General features: G+C 40.0%; 1 protein-coding gene across 3 annotated transcripts in view; it reads left to right on the top strand.

Moving 5' to 3' along the window:
- Window positions 1-22,033, top strand: part of TASP1 (taspase 1) — a 243,715-nt gene that overhangs the window by 209,479 nt on the left and 12,203 nt on the right. For all 3 annotated transcript variants that reach the window (XR_009530102.1, XM_060077654.1, XM_060120650.1), the window contains one exon: window positions 1,179-1,252. Coding sequence is in view for 2 of the 3 variants with exons in the window: in XM_060077654.1 (XP_059933637.1) it covers window positions 1,179-1,252 (74 nt within the window). In the remaining variant the exon portion in view is untranslated. Of the gene's footprint in view, window positions 1-1,178; window positions 1,253-22,033 lie in introns of those variants that run through there.

The following is a 22,033-nucleotide window of genomic DNA, read 5'->3' as shown; positions in this document are numbered from 1 at the left end:
CTGCCAGGGAAGTCCCTGGGATGCCTTTAAATGGGAACAGTTTCTCAACTTTCTTTGTATTTTTTGACTTTGACATTTTTTGAAGAGTTCAAGCCAGTTATTTAGTAGTGTTCCTATATCAGATTTGTGTGGTGTTTCCTCATGCAATTCTGGTTCTGCATTTTTGGCAAGAACACCACAGAAGTGGCAGTGAGTCTCAGGAGGCACGTTGTGTTGATTTGTCCCTTAATTGGTGATGTTAGCTTCCATCATTGGATTAAAGTGGAGTCCATGGGTTTCTCCACAGTGAACTTATACTTTGCCCCTTTATACTTTATAAGAATTTTGTGGAGAGATCACGCTGAGATTATGTAAATAGCCTGTTCCTCTTCAGATTCTCCTAGTTTTAGGAAGTGTGATGGCTGTCTGTTATTTCTTCTGTATTTATTAGTTGGCATTCTGCTATAAGGAATTGCTTTCTCTTCTCCCCCATTTTATTTATTCCTTTAGGTGTTTGCATTAGTATGGGCTCGTTGGTTTTAATTTTGTTCAGTGGTGGTAATTCTTTACTGTTATTATTTATTTTGATACTTAGATTGACTCAGATATGGCCAGTGTGAGTCCCTGCAGACTGACCCTGGGTCCTTTTGATAAGTCTTCCTCATTCTTTGAGCACTTCCTTATTTTCTGGCACAAAAAGATGTCCAGATTCATTTAATATTTTCTGTGCCCCAGCCTTGGAATCAACATTTCTCCAAGGAATCCTGGTTCCTTTTCATGGAGAATGGTATTTGAAAACCTAGACCCTGGGTGTGTGTGTGTGTGTGTATCTGTGTGTGTTTTAAAGGAAACTATGTTATAGGATATTATATTTACTAAATCATTGTGTACTGTATGTATGAGTGTGTGTGCATGCATGTGTGTTGTTTAATGCTACAAGTTTCAAACAGAAGAGCATTTATTTTACATGTAATAATCATAAGTTTTGACAAGTAAGAAATACATTTTTCATTTCACAGTAAATGCTATTACACGGTTCTGAGTACTAAATCATCCTGACATTTATGAAGGAGCGAATGGAAAGTAGGGAGCCCGAGTGTGTTAAATATAAAGCTATCTTTAACTGTTGTATTAAAAAGCAGAGATTTATTTTCCATCTGTGATCTGAATGTGCCTATTTGTGTTCTCTTCCATGGCAGTGGAATTTCTGTGGAGCCACACGACGGAGAGCATGTGTGTTGGATATATGTCAGCCCAGGATGGGAAGGCCAAGGTAAGCGGGAAAACGGGTGCATAATTGGAAAACCTTGCAGCCACTGTGTGAACCTCTGACCGGCCAAGTGGCCACAATGGAATTTTTTCAGCCTCTCTTGGCGGTAGCTCTGTGATCTTTATGAGAATCTGATAAAGAACAGTTAACGGTCCCAAAGAAAACTAGCAGATCTTTCTTGCTTTTGATGATGGAGCAGGGGAGATTAGGACAAACCTTTTATTTATTTATTTTAATCTTGTTCTTCTTCATCCACTGTGAATAATTGGAAAAGAAGAAACTGGAGATTGGGAAGAGAAAATGGGTGTGCTGCTCATGGCTGGCAGGGCTGGGTGATTTTGCAAGGAGGATGGGAATAGCTAAAGGAGAACGAGGCAAAGTTAGCTGAGCACTTGGACCACACTCTGCGTGTGTGAGGGCAGAGATACCCAGCGTCCTTGCAAGGACTACCTGGCTCATGCTCCGGTGTGGTCTGACACGGCGTCCTCATGGCAGAGTTAAAGGTCTGTGCCCCGTGTGCCATGCACCCCAGGCCCTCATCCCCCAGTGAGTCACAACATTCACAGAGAATGTCCATGCAGTGCCCCTTGCGTCGCTGGGCTTCCCTGCACTCAAGAAGGGTGAGCCTGGGAGTCAGAAACATAATTTGTGGATTCATTTTATACTGGCCTCATGTTCTTCTTGTTCATAAAATTTTTAGGAACAGCTGGGGCATATGATGTTTACTTGGCATTAAAGTACCTCAATTACAAAGCTGTAAAGCCTCTCTTTCAAAGGACATGATTTATTTTACACATTTGGAAATGCAAGTAAGGAAACTTCTGATGTACACTGTCTGATAGAGATGGGATCGTTAACAAATTAAGGCTACAAGTAAGAAAGGGTAACTTCTTGCTTATTGGTCATATAACACCCATCCACATTGGCCTCTGAATATTACCCATCAAGCCAGTAGCATCACAGAGCTTTGTGAGGACAGCATACGAGAGCTTTGTTCCATAGTACATAGAGAAGAGAATTATAATGGCTCATTTAAAAAAGGTGATTTAGAGCAACAGCCAGCTCTACCCACCACCAGTCCCTCCCATCAGTATACTTCCACAGTCCTCTTAGATAGCCTCATCCACCAGAGGGCAGACAGCAGAAGAAAGAAGAACTACAGTCCTGCAGCCAGTGGAACAAAAACCACATTCACAGAAAGATAGACAAGATGAAAAGGCAGAGGGCTATGTACGAGATGAAGGAACAAGGTAAAACCCCAGAAAAAAAACTAAATAGGGTGGAGCTAGGCAACCTTCCAGAAAAAGAATGCAGAATAATGATAGTGAAGATGATCCAGGACTTCGGAAAAACAATGGAGGCAAAGATGAAGAAGATGCAAGAAATGTTTAACAAAGATCTAGAAGAATTAAAGAACAAACAAACACAGATGAACAATACAATCACTGAAATGAAAACTACACTACAAGGAATCAATAGCAGAATAACTGAGGCAGAAGAACAGATAAGTGACCTGGAAGACAGAATGGTGGAATTCCCTGCTACAGAACAGAATAAAGAAAAAAGAATGAAAAGAACTGAAGACAGCCTAAGAGACCTCTGGGATAACATTAAATGCAAAAACATTTGCATTATAGGGGTCCCAGAAGGAGAGGAGAGAGAGAAAGGACCCAAGAAAATATTTGAGAGATTATAGTCGAAAACTTCCCTAACATGGGAAAGGAAATAGCCACCCAAGTCCAGGAAGTGCAGAGAGTCCCATACAGGATAAACCCAAGGAGAAACATGCCAAGACACGTAGTAATCAAATTGACAAAAATTAAAGACAAAAATTATTGAAGGCAGCAAGGGAAAAATGGCAAATAACATACAAGGGAACTCCCATAAGGTTAACGGCTGATTTCTCAGCAGAAGCTCTACAAGCCAGAAGGGAGTGGCATGACATATTTAAAATGATGAAAGGGAAGAACGTACAACCAAGATTACTCTAACCGGCAAGGATCTCATTCAGATTTAATGGAGAAATCAAAATCTTTACAGACAAGCAAAAGCTAAGAGAATTCAGCACCACCAAACCAGCTCTACAACAAATGCTAAAGGAAATTCTCTAAGTGGGAAACACAAGAGAAGAAAAGCACCTGCAAAAACAAACCCAAAACAATTAAGAAAATGGGCATAGGAACATACATATCAATAATTACCTTAAACGTGAATGGATTAAATACTCCAACCAAAAGACACAGGCTTGCTGAATGGATACAAAAACAAGACCCATATATATGCTGTCTGCAAGAGACCCACTTCAGACCTAGGGACCCATACAGACTGAAAGTGAGGGGATGGAAAAAGATATTCCATGCAAATGGAAGTCAAAAGAAAGCTGGTGCAGCAGTACTCATATCAGATAAAATAGACTTTAACATAAAGAATGTTACAAGAGACGAGGAAGCACACTACATAATGATCAAGGGATCATTCCAAGCAGAAGATATAACAACTATAACTATATATGCACCCAACATAGGAGCACCTCAATACATAAGGCAACTGCTAACAGCTATAAAAGAGGAAATCGACAGTAACACAATGATAGTGGGGGACTTTAACACCTCACTTACACCAATGGGCAGATCATCCAAACAGAAAATTAATAAGGAAACAAAACCTTTAAATGACACAATAGACCATATAGATTTAATTGATATTTATAGGACATTCCATCCAAAAACAGCACATTACACTTTCTTCTCAAGTGCCCGCAGAACATTCTCCAGGATAGACAACATCTTAGCTCACAAATCAAGCCTCAGTAAATTTAAGAAAATTGAAATCATATCAAGCATCTTTTCTGACCACAACGCTATGAGACTAGAAATGAATTACAGGGAAAAAACGTAAAAAACACAAACACATGGAGGCTAAACAATACGTTACTAAATAACCAAGAGATCACTGAAGAAATCAAAGAGGAAATCAGAAAACACCTAGAGACAAATGACAATCAAAACACGATGATCCAGAACCTATGGGGTGCAGCAAAAGCAGTTCTAAGAGGGAAGTTTATGGCAATACAGGCTTACCTCAAGAAGCAGGAAAAATCTCAGATAAACAATCTAACCTTACACCTAAAGGAGCTAGAGAAGGAAGAACAAAAAAACCCCCAAAGTTAGCAGAAGGGAAGAAATCATAATGATCAGAGCAGAAATAAGTGAAATGAAACAAAGAAAACAATAGCAAAGATCAATAAAACTAAAAGCTGGTGCTTTGAGAAGATACACAAAATTGATAAACCATTAGCTAGACTCATCAAGAAAAAGTGGGAGAGGACTCAAATCAATAAAATTAGAAATGAAGAAGGAGAAGGTACAACAAACAATGCAGAAATACAAAGCATCCTAAGAGACTACTACAAGCAACTCTACGCCAATAAAATGGACAAACTGGAAGAAATGGACAAATTCTTAGAAAGGTATAACCTGCCAAGACTGAACCAGGAAGAAACAGAAAATATGAACAGACCAATCACAAGTAATGAAATTGAAACTGTGATTTAAAATCTTCCAACAAACAAAAGTCCAGGACCAGATGGCTTCACATGTGAATTCTATCAAACATTTAGAGAGGAGCTAACACCCATCCTTCTCAAGCTCTTCCAAAAAATTGCAGAGGAAGGAACACTCCCAAACTCATTCTATGAGGCCACCATCACCCTGATACCAAAACAAGACCAAGATACTACAAAAAAGGAAATGTACAGACCAGTATCACTGATGAATATAGATGGAAAAATCCTCAACAAAATACTAGCAAACAGAATCCAACAACACATTAAAAGGATCATACACCATGATCAAGTGGGATTTACCCAGGGATGCAAGGATTCTTCACTATATGCAAATAAATCAATGTGATATACCATATTGACAAACTGAGGAATAAAAATCATATGATCATCTCAATAGATGCAGAAAAAGCTTTTGACAAAATTCAACACCCATTTATGATAAAAACTCTCCAGAAGTTGGGCATAGAGGGAACCTACCTCAGCATAACAAAGGCCATATACAACAAACCCACAGCAAACATAATTCTGAATGGTGAAAAACTGAAACCATTTCCTCTAAGATCAGGAACAAGACAAGGATGTCCACTCTCACCACTATTATTCAACATAAATTTGGAAGTCCTAGCCATAGCAATCAGAGAAGAAAAAGAAATAAAGGAATACAAATTGGAAAAGAAGAAGTAAAACTGTCACTGTTTGCGGATGACATGATACTATACATAGAGAATCCTAAAGATGCAACCAGAAAAATACTAGAGCTAATCAATGAATTTGGTAAAGTTGCAGGATAAAATTAATGCACAGAAATCTCTTTCATTCCTATACACTAATGATGAAAAATCTGAAAGAGAATTTAAGGAAACACTCCCATTTACCATTGTAAGAAAAAGAATAAAATACCTAGGAATAAACCTACCTAAGGAGACAAAAGACCCGTATGCAGAAAACTATAAGACACTGATGAAATAAATTAAGAGTGACATAAACAGATGGAGAGCTATACCATGTTCTTGGATAGGAAGAATCAATATTGTGAAAATGACTCTACTACCCAAAGCCATCTACAGATTCAAAGCAATCCCTATCAAATTAGCAACTGCATTTTTTAAAGAGCTAGAACAAGAAATCTTAAAATTTGTATGGAGACACAAAAGACCCTAACTAGCCAAAGGAGTCTTGAGGGAAAAAAACGGAGCTGGAGGAATTAGACTCCCTGACTTCAGACTATACTACAAAGCTACAGTAATCAAGATGATATGGTACTGGCACTAAAAGAGAAATATAGATCAATGGAACAAGAGGGAAAGCCCAGAGATAAACCCACGCACCTATGGTCAACTAATCTATGACAAAGGAGGCAAGGATATACAATGGAGAAAAGTCAGTCTCTTCAGTAAGTGGTGCTGGCAAAACTGGACAGCTACATGTAAAAGGATGAAGTTAGAATACTCCCTAACACCATACACAAAAATAAACTGAAAATGGCTTAGAGACCTAAATGTAAGACCAGACACTATAAAAGTCTTAGAGGAAAACCTAGGAAGAAACTCTTTGACATAAATCACAGCAAGATACTTTTTGATCCACCTCGTAGAGTAATGGAAATAAAAACAAAAATAAACAAACGGGACCTAATGCAACTTAAAAGCTTTTGCACAGCAGAGGAAATCATAAACAAGACGAAAAGGCAACCCTTAGAGTGGGAGAAAATATTTGCAAACGAATCAATGGACAAAGGATTAATATCCAAGATATATAAACAGCTCATGCAGCTCAATATTAAAAAAACAAACAACCCAATCCAAAAATGGGCAGAAGAACTAAATAGACATTTCTCCAAAGAAGACATACAGATGGCCAAGAATCACATGAAAAGTTGCTCAACATCACTAATTATTAGAGAAATGCAAATCAAAACTGCAATGAGGTATCACCTCACACCAGTTAAAATGGGCATCATCAGAAAATCTACAAACAAGAAATGCTGGAGAGGGTGTGGAGAAAAGGGAACCCTCTTGCACTGTTGGTGGGAATGTAAATTGATACGGCTACTATGGAGAACAGTATGGAGGTTACTTAAAGCACTAAAAATAGAATTACCATATGCCCAGCAATCCCACTACTGGGCATATACCCAGAGAAAACCATAATTCAAAAAGACACATGCATCCCAGTGTTCACTGCAGCAGTATTTATAGTAGCCAGGTCATGGAAGGAACCCAAATGCCCATCGACAGACGAATGGATAAAGAAGATGTGGTATATATATACCATGGACTATTACTCCGCCATAAAAAGGAATTAAATTGGGTCATTTGTAGAGATGTGGATGCATCTATAGACTGTCATACAGAGTGAAGTAAGTCATAAAGAGAAAAACAAATATCTTATATTAATGCATATATGTGGAACCTAGAAAATGGTACAGATGAACCGGTTTGCAGGGCAGAAGTTGAGACACCGATGTAGAGAACAAACGTATGGACACCAAGGGGGGAAAGTGATGGAGGTTGAGGGTGGTAGTGTGATGAATTGGGAGATTGGGATTGACATGTATACACTGATGTGTATAAAATTGATGACTAATAAGAACCTGCTGTATAAAAAAATAAATTAAAAAAGAATAGAAAGGTGATTTATGGGTCTAGAGCAACACTATCTAAAAGAATTTTCTGTGTTGATGGAAATAATTTATATTTATATTGTGTCATCCGATATATAGCCACTAGACACATGTGGCAATGAGCACTGGAAATGTGGTGAGTATGCCCGAGGAACAGAATTTAAAATTTTGCTTAAATGTGAATAGCCACATGTGGCTAGTGGCTACCATACTGAACAGCACCGGTTTAAAGAAAGAGTGGAAAAGTGGCTCTCTAAATATTTTCAAAACATTCTTTTTTTCCCAATGGCAAAATGGTTCCAAAATATAAAATAAGCCTGATAAGCCATAAGAATCCTTGCCCAAGAATAGCTTGCAGCCAGTTAAGTTTCTCTCACCCTTGACACGTTGAACCTGAGCTAAAATTGCTTTTTCACAAAAAAAAACATGGAAGAGGTGGACTTCAGTAGTGGAGCTGGTCTGAAACCTGTCTGGTGGGGACGGTGAAGTTGTTAAGTCCCGTCTGCAGAAATGTTCCTGTTATCCCTGCTGGTGGCCTGTGGAAGACACCTTGCTATTTAACATGAAATATGGGAGGAAAGAGAGTGGAGAGTTCTGCCTTAATCCCAAAGATATTTGGCTTCCAGTTGCATCGCTTGACATCTGGTGGACTTGGTTTTCATATTGCTGGTAAATTCTCCAGCTGTTGGTATCGATGGGCCAACAGATACAGCTGCTCCTCTTGCCTCACTTGTAAATTATGTGTTTGACCTTCCTTGCAGAGAGTTCATCCCTTTCCCTTTCTTCCTCCCTTGAGCCTGTGGCTACAAATGCTTTCCCCTAAAACACCAACCAAACAAAAAAAACCCCAAAACACTAAAGCATTGGTTGCTGAATTCTTTTGATAAAAAACAAACAAACAAACAAATATCTCTTCTGTCATAAAGCCTGGAATGTTATTGTATTGCAAGTATGACAAAGTTATAGATGAGAAACTGAGCTCAAAAGAGGAAAGAGGGGCTATAGCAAAGTTGATATTCTTTTTAAGAGAGTAAGCTTTTGGCCTACCCCCTGGTGTCCTGATTTCTGTGAAAGAATTATTGAATTAGTGGCATACCCATTCAAGCATGATGATGGGTTTGTGAAACATGCTTTCATATGATATTGCAAACCACAGTAGCAAAATGAGAAAGAAGGCATCTTTATTTTATTTTACTTTATTTTATTTTTGGCCGTACCATGTGGCATGCAAGATCCTAGTTCCCTGACCAGGGATCGAACCCATGCCCCCTGCAGTGGAAACACGGAGTCTTAACCACTGGACCGCCAGGGAAGTCCCAGAAGGCATCTTCAAAAACTGAAACAACAACAATAACATTTTTTTAAATTTAAAAACTACTTCTGAAAAGTTTTTTTTTTGTTTTAATTTGCCCTGCTTTCCAAAAATTGCCTTCTTTCTGCTTGTTACCAAACTCAGAAACTAAAGCCACCTGGCCATTTGAACATTTTATATAAGCTAACTATGTTTAATTCAGGTTAAAACCTTGAATTAAAGTTCACCTCAAAATTGTACTGCTTCGAAAAGGCTGGATAATAACTAATATCATTATAACCAGAATCCGTATATAATTTGAATAAATAGAAGTAGGTTCTTTTATAAGTTTCTTTCTTTCTTTTTTTTTAATAGAATGCTCTTGTAGTTGTATACCTTAATTTAATTTCTAAATCCCTTCTGTAGCATGAGTTAAAAGAGATTTCTTCTTATTGAACCAAAATTAGGGCATTGATACCAGTTGGATTTAAAAATCAGATTGCCTGTATCCTACCCAAGGTAGCAGACAGTTAATGAATGATTCTTAATAAACACCCAGTGTGTATGGACTACTATAATAAAAACAGATGTTAACATTGGCTTGGAACTTATTCAGGTATAATAAGTGAAACCTAGGTTTATTTTACTATGTAGAGGTCATTTTTTATAACACAGTGAAAATACTGTTATAAAAATTAATCCTTGAGGAGGAGCAGGCTATTTTATGGTCTTAAGGTGTTTCGCCACAGATTCTTATTAGTTGCAGGGGAAAATAATAAGTATATAATGGAGAAACCAGGCAATAACTTGACCATGTGATCAAAATTAATGTCGTGAGTGAGGGACAGATGGACATATCATGTGCCTCTGGATGTGAGAACCTGAGAAAGACACAACATCACTTTTGCAGTATCCCATCTGGAAGTGCACAGACTGAATCTAACCACAAGGAAACATCAGACAAATTGAAAATGAAGAACATTCTAGGAAGAAAGAAAAAGGGGACTATATTCTTCAAAAATGTCAATGTCATAAAAGACAAAGGCTGAGGAAATGTTCCAGATTAAACAATGTTAAAGAGTTGTGACAACTAGTATGTGCAATAACTGATCCTAGGCTGGATCCTATATGGGAGGGGAAAAATGCCAGAAATGTATTTTTAGGTCAATTTACAAAATGGGATATAGATGGTAGAAAATGTTGTATCATTGTAAAATGTACTTGTGATAACTGTACTGTGGTACGCAGGGAAATATTCTTACCTTTAGTACAAACTGAAGTGTTCGGAGGGAAAGGGCTGTAATTCTACAATATCTTCTCAGTGGTTCAGAAAATAATATTATGTGGATGGATGGGTGGATGGATGGATAGATAGATAGCAGATTACAAAGCAAATGGAGCAAAATGTTAGCAATGGGTGAACCTGGGTAAAGGATATATGGGTGTCCCTTGAACTATTCTGTAATTTTGAAATTATTTTCAAGTAAAAAGTTTTTAAAAACATCACCCTTTTATATTATGGCACATTTGATCAGTTCTTGCAATTGAAACGAACAAGTATTTGAATGGGTGCAGTGCCAGGCAGCTGGAGCCTAGGTTCCCCCTTCACTCCTTGCAGACTATGTGACTCGGTGTGGTCGTTGTGCCTCTCTGATCTCAGAGGCCTCATGTGTAAGATGAGAGTAAGAAAACCTGACTCTGCCTTAAGTCTTTCCTGGGATCAGGCTTGATAGGAGCAAGGAAACAAAATCTTATGTGTCTGAATACAGATGAATGGACCCTGGTTAAGTCCTTTATGTATTATGGGTATTGTATATATATGGCCCTTCCTCCCTAGATACTTGCTTACCATCTGCAAAATTCTAAATTCTACACTGCAGATTAATAAGCATATATGTTGCTATTCAGTTTTTGGTAGGATTTTTGCAACCCCAAATGTAGTATCTACCATGCTTTGTTTTTATGAAGATAGTTTCTGGGACTTTTAAAAAATCTCAGTAAATGTCTGTGTACAAGGGACAGCATGGATGAGATTTCTGAGAGCTTTTTACTAGGCTTAACTTGTGTCTCAAGGAAAGCCATGGGAGGAAGACTTAAATATAAAACATGAGGTACATGGGACTTCCCTGGTGGCGCAGCAGCTAAGACTCTGCGCTCCCAATTCAGGGGCCTGGGTTTGATCCCTGGTCAGGGAACTAGATCCGACATGCATACCGCAGCTAAGAGTTCACATGCCACAGCTAAGAAGCCCACAAGCCGCAACTAAGGAGCCTGCCTGCCGCAACTAAGACCCGGTGCAACCAAATAAATTAATTTTAAAAAAATGAGGTCCACAAGAGGGAGTTACCAAAAGAAGTGAGAAAAAGTCTTCCAATTAGGATGAAAAAAGTCACAAGAGACTGTTGCCTCTACTCCCAATAATGAGAATGAGCTGGATAAACTGTAAAGTCATAGATTTAAAAAATTATCCCAAAAGCAGAATATGGTAGAAAAACTTAAATGAACTAAATTCCAGAAAGAGATAAGCCTTTCCTAGGAGAGAAGAAAGCTCTGACTGCTTCATTCCTGGCAAAGCAGCAGGAGGAGGGCTTTTTAAAGGTGTCAGCAAGACCATCTATAAAGAGGCAGTGTGATATAATAAGAGAATGGGCTTTGGAGTTAGCCAGACTTGGATTTCCATCCTGAAGCCCCTGCTTTGTAACCTGGGGCAGGTTGCATATCTGACCTTTGGTTTCCTTATCTTTAAAGTGGGAATATTACTAAAGCTTTCCGAGCTTTCTGAATATTAATTGAATAATACAACCAAAGTGCATATAATAGAGCTACATACATTGTGATGGGTGATGGTGGTGGCGGTGGTGGTAGTAGTGGTAGAGAGTCTCTCAGGGCCGTCACCTTGCAGCTCCGCAGCCTCATTTACACTGTAACCGTGTTCCCAAACATGCCGTGTCCATTGCCTACCACAGGAGTGACACCTCCTGGATTTTCACCCTGCTTTCCTGGTGGAGATGGTAGGGGTTATTACATTTTGACAAAACGTAACTCTAGCTTGTAAATATAAACCAACTGACAAGTGAATTCAGAGATCCCAGAAGAGGAAAAAAAAATGTTTGAAGCTGCAAGAATAGACACACACACACACACACACACACACACACACACACACAACGCTGCAATTCAGGCCAATATGGTAGTAACAGAGCCCTTTCAAAAAGCTTTCTGACTAGATGTCTACCAACTTGACAGCATCACAAACGTAGGCTTTTAAATGAAACCTAAGTTGCCTGCAGCATTCCTGATAAGCTCACCTAACTGAATAATTTTCCCTTTAAAAGTAAGAGGGAAGAATATTGTTTACTAGCTACTGTTGAGTATCTCTTGTGTGAACGCAGGCAGCCTTCTCAGATTCCTCTGAGCTCTAGACAGTGGAACACCTTTGGGTGTGTTGACCATGAGTTCCTTTATGGCCAGTGACAGTCACTGGGTGGATATATTGGATCATCTTTTAGATTTATGAAGAATCACTTAGACACAAGTTGGCCTTGGTCTAAGCCAAATTTTAACTGCTTCTGATAATCTAGTCCCCATGTTACTCAACAACTGAAGGAGTCTGATCCCTGGCAGGAAGCCAACTGCCCCGAGATGGTGTAAGGTGCCGCCAACAAGCTATGTACTAGGAAAACATCCCAGACAGCTAAATTTGGCAAGTGTGCTTTATGGAACAGAAGGAAAAGTGACTAATCAGTGATTTTACTTGTACCTTTTAAGCTTGCCCAGAATTTCAAATATAGAAAATTGCATTTCTTTTCCGTGCTCTTAGGACTTCCAGGAGGATCCCGTTGGGTTTATTTAGAAAGTTCTTTAGACAAACAGAAGAAGATTGTAGAAGGCTGAGTATGTGAAAAACAAACTTTAAGACAGAAGTTTCCTCAGCCTCAAGTTTAGTTCTAAGAGTAGTTGGTAATTTTATTTTTGCCTAATTAGTCTTATGCCATCAGTTTCTTCCAAATGATTCATTTGACATAGCTCCAAAGCAAAAAATAGAATAAACACAAAGAGGGAATTCACCATGTTAGCAAGAGCATAAATCTTCCCAGAGGTATTAACCATATTTATCCAAATAAATCTCATTTTAATCATGGTGTAGGGTTAGATCTCTGCAAAGATAAATATGTCTATTGCTTGGACTTGTAGACGTTCCATGTTAGTTGGAAGGAAGTGAATAAACCTTTTTTTCGGGTTATAGCAACATAGAAAATAATGAAAACATTAATTTCTCTACCTCTATATACTTACATAGCCATCAGCTTACATAGTTCACATCAGGTGTGAACTTAACATTAGAATGTCACCTTGTTACCTTCTAGTACCAACATTTTAGGTAAATATGTACCTTCCCAAAGCAGACACATGCCTGCATTTTACACACAGAACAACGCATAAGTGTGAGATGTAACTGAGACAAGCATTCATGAGAATGATTGGCCTTATTACCCACAGTGAGTAAGTAATGGTTACAGGATGGTCATTTCTTTCTCTTGGTTGGAAAGCAGTGGACAAATGATGAAAGGAATCTTTTCTTGTTTTTTTTTTTTTTCAATCTTAAGACAAAAAAGGCCATAATCTTGGTCATGCCATTCTTGTTTCTTGTTAACTTTCTAACTTGAAACAAGGTATTGGTTTCTTTGATTGTAAAGATTCAGGATCACCCATTGATTTTATGTTGTAAGAACTTCTATTATATTATTTTCTTAAGTAGGTGAGTAGTGATGGGAACTGAATCTACAGGTATGCAGTCAGTATACACGGAGGTACTAATGGCCCCGCAGGGCCCCGCACACATGGGCATTCATTCCATAGATACGCCTTCTATGAGTGGCTCCCTGGTGAGGTTGAGGATAGAACTTTGAGTCCAGATGGTTGTTTGGATGAAACATTTTATCCCCACTCTCCCTCCTCCCCAGTAACCTGCAGATTTGAGTTCAAAAGCTGAATTCATCAGCAGATCAGCCTTTTTTAAAAAATTGAAAATGTTCACATAAAAAAATTTGAATTTACATAAAATAGAAATTTTGAATAAAATTTTTATACAAGATTTAAATGTTTTAAGTTTTACATAAAGGTACAGTTTTCTTCCTCCTGGCTTGTTTTCTCTCATAAGAGTAGATTTGGCCACACTGGGACCCACTTCCTACATGGCCGTGATTAGTTGGACCCAAGTGGTAGCCACCCTGTTTGGTGGGGCCTGGACATTCCATTCTGACAGTCCTACACCTGGCCTGTTTCACTTACAGGCATCGGAGACTGACCCGTGTTGTAGATTTTGAACGCTAAGCAAAGTCTATCTGCTGGAATACATTTTCATTCCACTACCATTCATTCAAATAATATAGTTTCTGTCTTCTTTAAAGCCTTCATCTTGGATCGTCCATTCTGTCTAATCCTAAGGATTAAAATTCTTCTCTGATGATTATTATGTATGATGTTTATGTCTTATAAGTAAAGCAGTGCTGTAAATTGGTGAAACTTTAACATTTTAGTAATAACTAATTGAGACATTTGGATATGGTTGAGCTACTCTCTGTATTTGCATTCTTTTCAAATACTTCTGGATGCAATAAGTGGTACGTATGGCGATTTACTTTTATGCTCTTGAGCTGTCATCACTGCACTGTACATGTTTGGACTACACTGTCTGCTGCGGTGTTGAAGGCATGAAAAGAAACTTAATTTAGAATGAGGGTTGTGTTAATGCTTCACTATTAGGAGATGCTCAGGGTACTTGGAAACAGCTTTTTCTTCACTTGAAATAGAAAATTAATCATATTTTGAATGTACCTCCTGTAACAGATGAAAACCCCAATAATCCCTATTTCTTCCATTGATAGGTCTTGTGGATATTATGGTAAAATTTTGAACAGTTAGAACCTGCTAACAGTTAGAACCTGCCCCGTTAAAAGTGGAAGATCTTGGCAAAACAAGCTCTTACTAGGCAGTTAGTAATAAGCCCCAGTAGCCCCTGAATAAAACATGCTTCCAACCCAAATTTCTACAAATTTCCAAAGCCAGGTCAGACAGGAAGGACCCGGTCTTTAAGGTGATAACCTCTTAGGTACAACAAGTTCCTGAATCTAGCAATTTATGTTTTTGTTCAGTAGGCCATACTTGGGGCAAAAAAGAAATAAATACAATCTATAAGTTTTTCACCATCAAAGATGACAAAAATTCATTTCTTCTTAACTTCAGTTAATCAATATTAGAGCTAATCAGGGATTTATTACAGTGATTAGTAATGATTAACTGGGAGGGAAGCCTTGATTCTTTGGCTTTGAGATTTTAGCTATTAGAAAAACTCAGTTTACTTAGGAGTACAGTTTTGATGAAACATAGCAGCTCATTTTTTAAAATGAAATATTTATTAAACAAATGCTACTGAGTGCCTATTATATTCAGTTACTTTCCTGGAAACATAATAGTGAACAAAAAAGCTAAGAATCTTTGTACTCCTGGCCTGACACACTAGTGGGGAAAATAATAACCAAGATAAATAAGGCATATAGTATGTTTGTGATAAGTGCTAAAAAGAAACATGAAGCTGGCAAGGATTTTAGGAAGTACAAGTGTTTCGATGTTAGGCAGGTCTCACTGAGAAAGTGACGTTTGAGTAAAGCCTTGGAAGATTTATGGGAGCAAGGCAAGAACGTCCCAGCATGGAGAACAGCAAGAGCAGAGGCCTTCAATCAGGAGTGAGTGTCCTGGGTGTGACGGAGGGACAGTGAGAAGGCTGGTCTTTGTGGGACAGAGTAAGCCATGGGGGACCAGACCACGTGGGTTCTTACTGGTCACTGTCGGGATCTGGGCTCTTCCAAAGCCACTGGAGGGTAGTGAGCAGAGGAGTGACAATGTCTGGCTCACATTTTAGGAGGCGACTCCAGCTGCTGAAAGGGAGGCAGAGTGGATGGCCGTTGCCACCCGTGAGTGACGATAATGAGTTGGACTAGAACGTTAGCTGGGCAGGCGGTGAGAGCCAGTTGGCTTCTGTGTCCATTTTAAGAGAGAGCCGACAGGAGCTGCTGATGGATTGAACCAGAGGCACGGGGGAAAGAGAGAAGGCAGCAACGAGAATGGAGTTGCCATTTACCAGCCGGGGGAAGAAGGTGAGGAGGGAGGAAGCAGGCTTGAGGGGAAGTAGAAAGAGCTCGGTTCTGGACGTGTTCATTTGGAGATGCCTGTTAGGCACTGAATGGAGATGGTCAGCGGGTGGTGGGATGTATGTGTCAGGAGAGAGGACTAAGTTGAAGATGCATATTTGGGAATCTCAGCATATAAATGCTTTTTTAAAATTACAAGGCTAGATGTGATCACCAAGAGGGACCACAGCCAGGAGAAAAGATTTCTGAGGAATTGCTGTGCTGATAAGTCAGAGAGGTGAAGAACCCAGCAAAGGAGACTGAGAAACAGCCGTAGAGGCTCGTGGAGAATGAGGGGAGGGTGGGGTCTTAGAAACCAAGGAGAGAAAGTATTTCAAGGCCAAGAGAGTGATCAGCGTTATCAGATCCTGTACTCTGGGCCCATGAAGTTAGGTCTGAGGACAGACCACTGGATTTAGCATTCGGAAGTCATTGCTTACCTTGGTAAGAGCCGTTTCAGTGCAGCGGTCAAGGCAGAAACCTGAGTGGAGAGGGTGTAGAGAGAATGGAAGGAAAGAAGCTGCAGAAACAAGAATAGACAAGTCTTTTAAAGAATGTTGCTGTAGGGCCTCCCTGGTGGCGCAGTGGTTGAGAGTCCGCCTGCCGATGCAGGGGATACGGGTTCGTGCCCCGGTCTGGGAGGATCCCATATGCCGCGGAGCGGCTGGGCCCGTGAGCCATGGCCGCTGGGCCTGCGCATCCGGAGCCTGCGCATCCGGAGCCTGTGCTCCGCAACGGGGGAGGCCACAACAGTGAGAGGCCCGCATACCACAAAAAAAAAAAAAAAAAAAAAAGAATGTTGCTGTAAATGGAAGCAAAGAAATGAAGTGGCAGCTGGAGGAGGAGGTAGTTCTGGAGAGTTATAATTCTTTCCTCTTTCTCCAGTGGAACCAGATGCTTCACTTTATGTCCAGAACACTGCACAGATAATTTTCTACAAAATGAGTTGAGGAAAAGTGACCCAACTCTTGAGTCCTGGGGTACCCCAACATTTAGTGGCTGGGGAGGTGAGGAACTGAGATCTCAGTATTAGAGTAAAAGAGAAGGGAGGTTTCATCACACTCTTTATAGGAGTTTGGGTGCAGCTGGAATTGAAGGATGGCATCCATTGACATTTGGGTTGAGCTGGCTTACAGAGTCCACAGGTTCCTTTACTGAAGAGTGTCTGAACTTCACGTGCTCACGTGCCTGTCGGGCTCTAAGAAGAGTGGGCTTGGGCTGACATTTGACTAGGCTCCTTTTTTTCAGAGAGCCTCTCCCAGGACCAGCAGAAGCCAGCCTGGGAAGCTTTGCCTTCTCTCGTCTCAACACCTTAATAGTTCTTTGGTGTCGCACGGGTCAGATCAATAAGAAGTCAGGAAGCAGATGGTTTTGACGAGGAGAACTTTCTTCAAAGAGTTTGTTGGCGGTTTTTATTTTCACCCCTCCCAAATTCCTCACTGACAGATCAACTGAAATTCTCAGGAAATAGTCCATTACACAAATAGTAGTTTCACTCTTTATGGTAGTTTCAACATTAGCCTTTCATTTCTTTTCAAATACAAGATGCTCTTTTCAAGCTATAGTAAAATCCATGTTATCTGGCAGCTTACCAACCAGAAGACTGTTACTGACATTTTGGGCTTTCACTCAGTACAAATCATCTGGATGCTGAGGCTTCCCCACCAGGTTCTCCAAGAAGGGGCCACCTGGTTGTCTTTACCAAGGAAATGGCAGCCCAGGGCTTACCATTACAGGAGCGAAGGTAAACCCCCAGCCTCCATGCTGCACATGGGCCTGCAGGGCTCGGCTAGATCTCCTCCTCTTAGCTTCACACCTCCCGCTCCCATTAGCCCCTCAGAAAGAAATATCTGAAATATGAAGTTCCTTATATAAGGTGGCGCAGCTACCAAGAGGTGGAGCCAAGATTCAAGCCAGACAGTCTGAACTCCAGAACCAAAGCTTCTAACCATGTAGTTGTCAGGAGAGGCCTAAGCTGGAGGTGTTTATTTGGGAGTCTCCGCATATAAATGCTTTTTATAAAACTACAGGACTGGACGAGATCACCAAGGAGTGACCACAGATGGGAGAAGGGGGACCTGAGTCCCAGGTAACTCCCATGCATTTAGGGTGGGGATATGGGGTGGGGGGACCTGCAAAGGGGACTGGGAAGTTGTGGCCATAGAGATTGAGGAGAAACAGGTGACGGTGGGGTCCTGGAAACCAAAGAAAGGAGGCGTTTCAAGGAGAAGATGGTGGTCGTCTTGATGCAACTGCTGGGTCCTGCGTGGACAGTACAGCTATTTTGTTCATTCTTTGGCAGTGCTCAGGAGTGGCGTGGGAACACAGTCATGCCTCCCAGAACGGGTCTTGAACAGTTAGAAAGGACATAGATTAATTTCTCAGTAGATTATGTTGCTACATTAAACACTCACTAAATCACTCTGCTGCATAATTAAGAAAATACAGAAAAATGACAGGGAGAAAAAAAAATGTAATCCTGGCCCTGAATGAATCCTTCTGGAATGCAGTGAACTGCCCCACATTAACCACTGTTAACATTTTGATATAGTTCCTTCGGCTTCTGCAGTTGTGATTTTTTTTTTTAACACAATTGAGATTGTTTGGACTACATGGAATGGCATATTCTGCTTTATTCTTTTTTAAAATCAATTTTTAATAGAAAAATAGTCATGTACCTCTTTGAACATTTGAGAAAAAGGGTAAAGAAAATTTTAGAAATCAGAGTAAAGACTATAAAAGGTCTCCACAGTCTCAGAATGCACCATAAACGTGATTGTATCAGAGGTGTGTTTCCGTGTTGTCTGTATGACATGTCTACTGTCCCTCTCACTGCCTGCCTCCCTTCTTATCCAAAAGGTAGTCTAGGGACAGGCTTTGTTCCTGCAGAGATGGGGGTGCAAATCCTAGGGGCGAGGGTGGGGTGAAAATCCAGCCTCCTGGCCTCCACCCTCAGATACTCTGATGTACTGGGTCTCAGTAAATGGTCCTAACACCACTATCTAAGAGCTCCACTCTTAAGTTAGGCTGGGTCTAAAGAGAAGGTGATACAAGTCCTAGGACCAACTGGGATTTCAATTACTTCTTGGGGCTGTTTTTAAAAAGTATGTAACCTGAATTCTAGGAAAATTTACACATGTGAGGTTTTTGAAAAAAAAAATACATGTAAACAGCATTTAGAGGGCCATTCTAATGCAAAACTATAAAGAATGTTAGAATCAGAAAGAACCCTCAATATAATTGAGTCGAATTTTTCATTTTTACCTACGAAGATGCTGAAGCCCAGAGATCTAGTGACCCCCAGTTCAGAGACTCTCCAGTCCATCCACAGCAGAATTAAGGCTCAAACCCAATTCTCTGAATCCCAGAATCATCCTGTAATTTTTTGGTAAAATGTGTGGCAGTAGCTTTTCCGAGGAAGCCCTATTTCACCCTGAAAAATAAAGTTGTGTCTCTTAACAGATTTAGAATTTGATTTAGAATCCTTCACGCTAAGGCTTTGTGGGAGTAAAGAGAGCCCTAAATTTGGAGTCCAAAGGCTTTCATTCAAGTCTCAGTTTTTCTACTTCCTCTGGGACCATAAGCAAACCACATAACCATTCTGAGCCTCCCCTTTTTTTTCACCTGAAAAACAGGTATAGTATACCTCTGTCTACCTGAGAGGGTATTTTGAAGCGATTTCATCGATGCAAAGGCACTATGGAAACTAAAGCATTATGCAAATCTAGGGGCTTCATATTTTTATTAAGATTTTACAAGGAACTAGTTTCACAAGGAACTGGCTTCCGCATCCTACAGAGACCTAATTGCCTTCAGAGCGAGATCCATGTGTGTTTCATTCTTCTCTCTCCTCATAATAAGTGCAGAATAAATATTTCTAAATAGCAGAGAGCTTTTATCACCTTTAGCAGAATGGAATATCCATGATAATTCTTCCCGTGAGTGGTGATATAGTAGGTACTGTGGGCTTGCCCTGTTGATGTGGATGCCTTCACGGGGCTTTTAAGATAAAAATAAGGGGCAGCGTTGTCTGATGTTGCCTCTGAAGTGTGGTGTCGTCGCATGGTAAAAGAAGTAACAAAAGTTGCCGAGAGACTGGAACATACTGTTCTCATCAGACCACGTTTTCGTCTCATTCTAAGGCTCCTTGGGCATGATATTTCTATGTGAGAACAGTAGAACTTTCCCTTTATGTAGCCTCGTTTCAGGACTAACAACGAAATCTGCCATAATGCTGTCTTTGTGCTTTGTCCACATTTGCCAATGGTCTTTTATGACATCCTTGTTCTAAATGTGGAAAACGAGGTAGGGGCGACATGGAGTAAAATGACTAACATATGGCATTAATTTTTCAATCTGTTGATATTTCTGATTTGTTGGGTTGAACTTGGGAATTACATCTTCACATTGCTCTGGCCCATTTATTACTTTCAGTTTAAGACAATGATGGGATAAAAGTAAAACGCTTGGTTTTAGACTCATTCACAATATATGCAAAAGCTAAAGAAAGTCCGGTCAGAGAAGGTTAAACTTTGCGAGGCTCCTCTAGAGACCGTCTAACCCAGAGTCCTTGTTTTACAGCTCTGAGATTTTCACTGATTTGCCTGATATCACACAGGCTAAGGAAGTGAGCACCCAGATCTTTTGACCTGTAGTTAAATGGGGTTTTATTCTGTAAAATATACACATTATTCTGGATTATATTAAGCAGGTTCATGTGAAACTGTCAACTAGTTGAGTACATCTGCTTTCAGGATGAAGTCTGAAGACCAAACTCTATTTTTAGAGCAGTAAACTACATTCCAAGCTTTAATGCTGCACACAAAGAATGCTCAGAATATTCTTATTCACAAGTTGTGTCTCCTTGAAAGACAGCTCTTGAAAGCAGTGGGGAGGGAACTTCTGGGAAAAGGATGGGAGTTGGGGATAGTGTCTCCGGACTCAAGTCATTAAGGAAAAAAAAAGCCCATAGTAGACACAAAGCAATAAAAACCAAGCAGACACACTTCCTCAGCACTTCTCTCTGGAATTGGTCATTTAAGGTCTATCACGTTTGTGCCAATAAAAGAAAGCAGAGAGTGACTGTTGTCACGTCAGGTAACAATTCACTGTGTAAGGGCACAAGGTGTGCTCAGCCAACATGCCACCTCCAGCCCCAACTCTACACACCCTGAGTAGCACAGTGATGATGCAGAAGACAAGCTGAGCCTGCAGCTAAATGGATCTGTATTCTACAAAATATACACATCATTCTGGGTTGTTTTAAGGAAGTTCATGTGACACTGTTAATAGACTGAAAAATGTAAGTTACTTAGGACTCAACAATGTGAAAAATAAGGCAGAATTAACAAGAGAAGGGAAAATGGTAGGGAAAGGAATATCTGTCTCTTCAGATATTCATGGTAAGTTGTAAGATTGAGTGTGAGACACTCTTGTCCCACTCCCCGGGAGGGAAATTGCCCGGCAAACAAGGTAGCCCTCCTGCTTTTCATATTCCTCTGAGTGCTGAATTCTGCAGTTTCATTCATGCGGCAGGACGCAGCAGACCCACCAGGCACGCAGCCCACACCTGACCACTGTGGAGTTGCTGCTGCTCCCGACCGTCTCTCTCTGAGAGAGGATAATGTACATGTAGTTGTTGAGATGAATGAACAGATAATGTCACATCATTTTATTTCTACATTTTGTGTCCGTCTTGGGAAATACCTAGACTTTTATTTTCAGAGTTTTAAGGTTCACAATTTCAATATCACTTTGAGCATTTAATTTATACAAATCTCTTCAAAAATTTATAACAGACTTACAAGCTATAACCAAATACTACAAAACATAAAACTAAGAACTATAAAATGTCTAATTTGCCGTTTGCTCTCTTTCATTTCCCAAATCCTCATTAAAAAACACAAAATCTTCTATTGGCTTAGCAAATATACAGAGCCCCTTCCGTGGGCCAGGGTATCTTTTAGGTAATGAGGGAACAGCAATGAACAGATAAAACTCCTCGCCCTCGTGGAGCTTTTGTCCCAGTGGAGGAGACAGGCAATGAATGGGATAAAGGAGCAAAATGGATGGCTGGTTAGATATGGTAAGGACATAGGAAACGTTGAGGCAGAGA

The sequence above is a fragment of the Mesoplodon densirostris genome, chromosome 16 (assembly GCF_025265405.1).
Source record: "Mesoplodon densirostris isolate mMesDen1 chromosome 16, mMesDen1 primary haplotype, whole genome shotgun sequence".
NCBI classification, from domain to species: Eukaryota; Metazoa; Chordata; class Mammalia; order Artiodactyla; family Ziphiidae; genus Mesoplodon; species Mesoplodon densirostris.
Note: the sequence above shows the minus strand (reverse complement) of the source record. Positions and strands in the feature narration are given on the sequence as shown.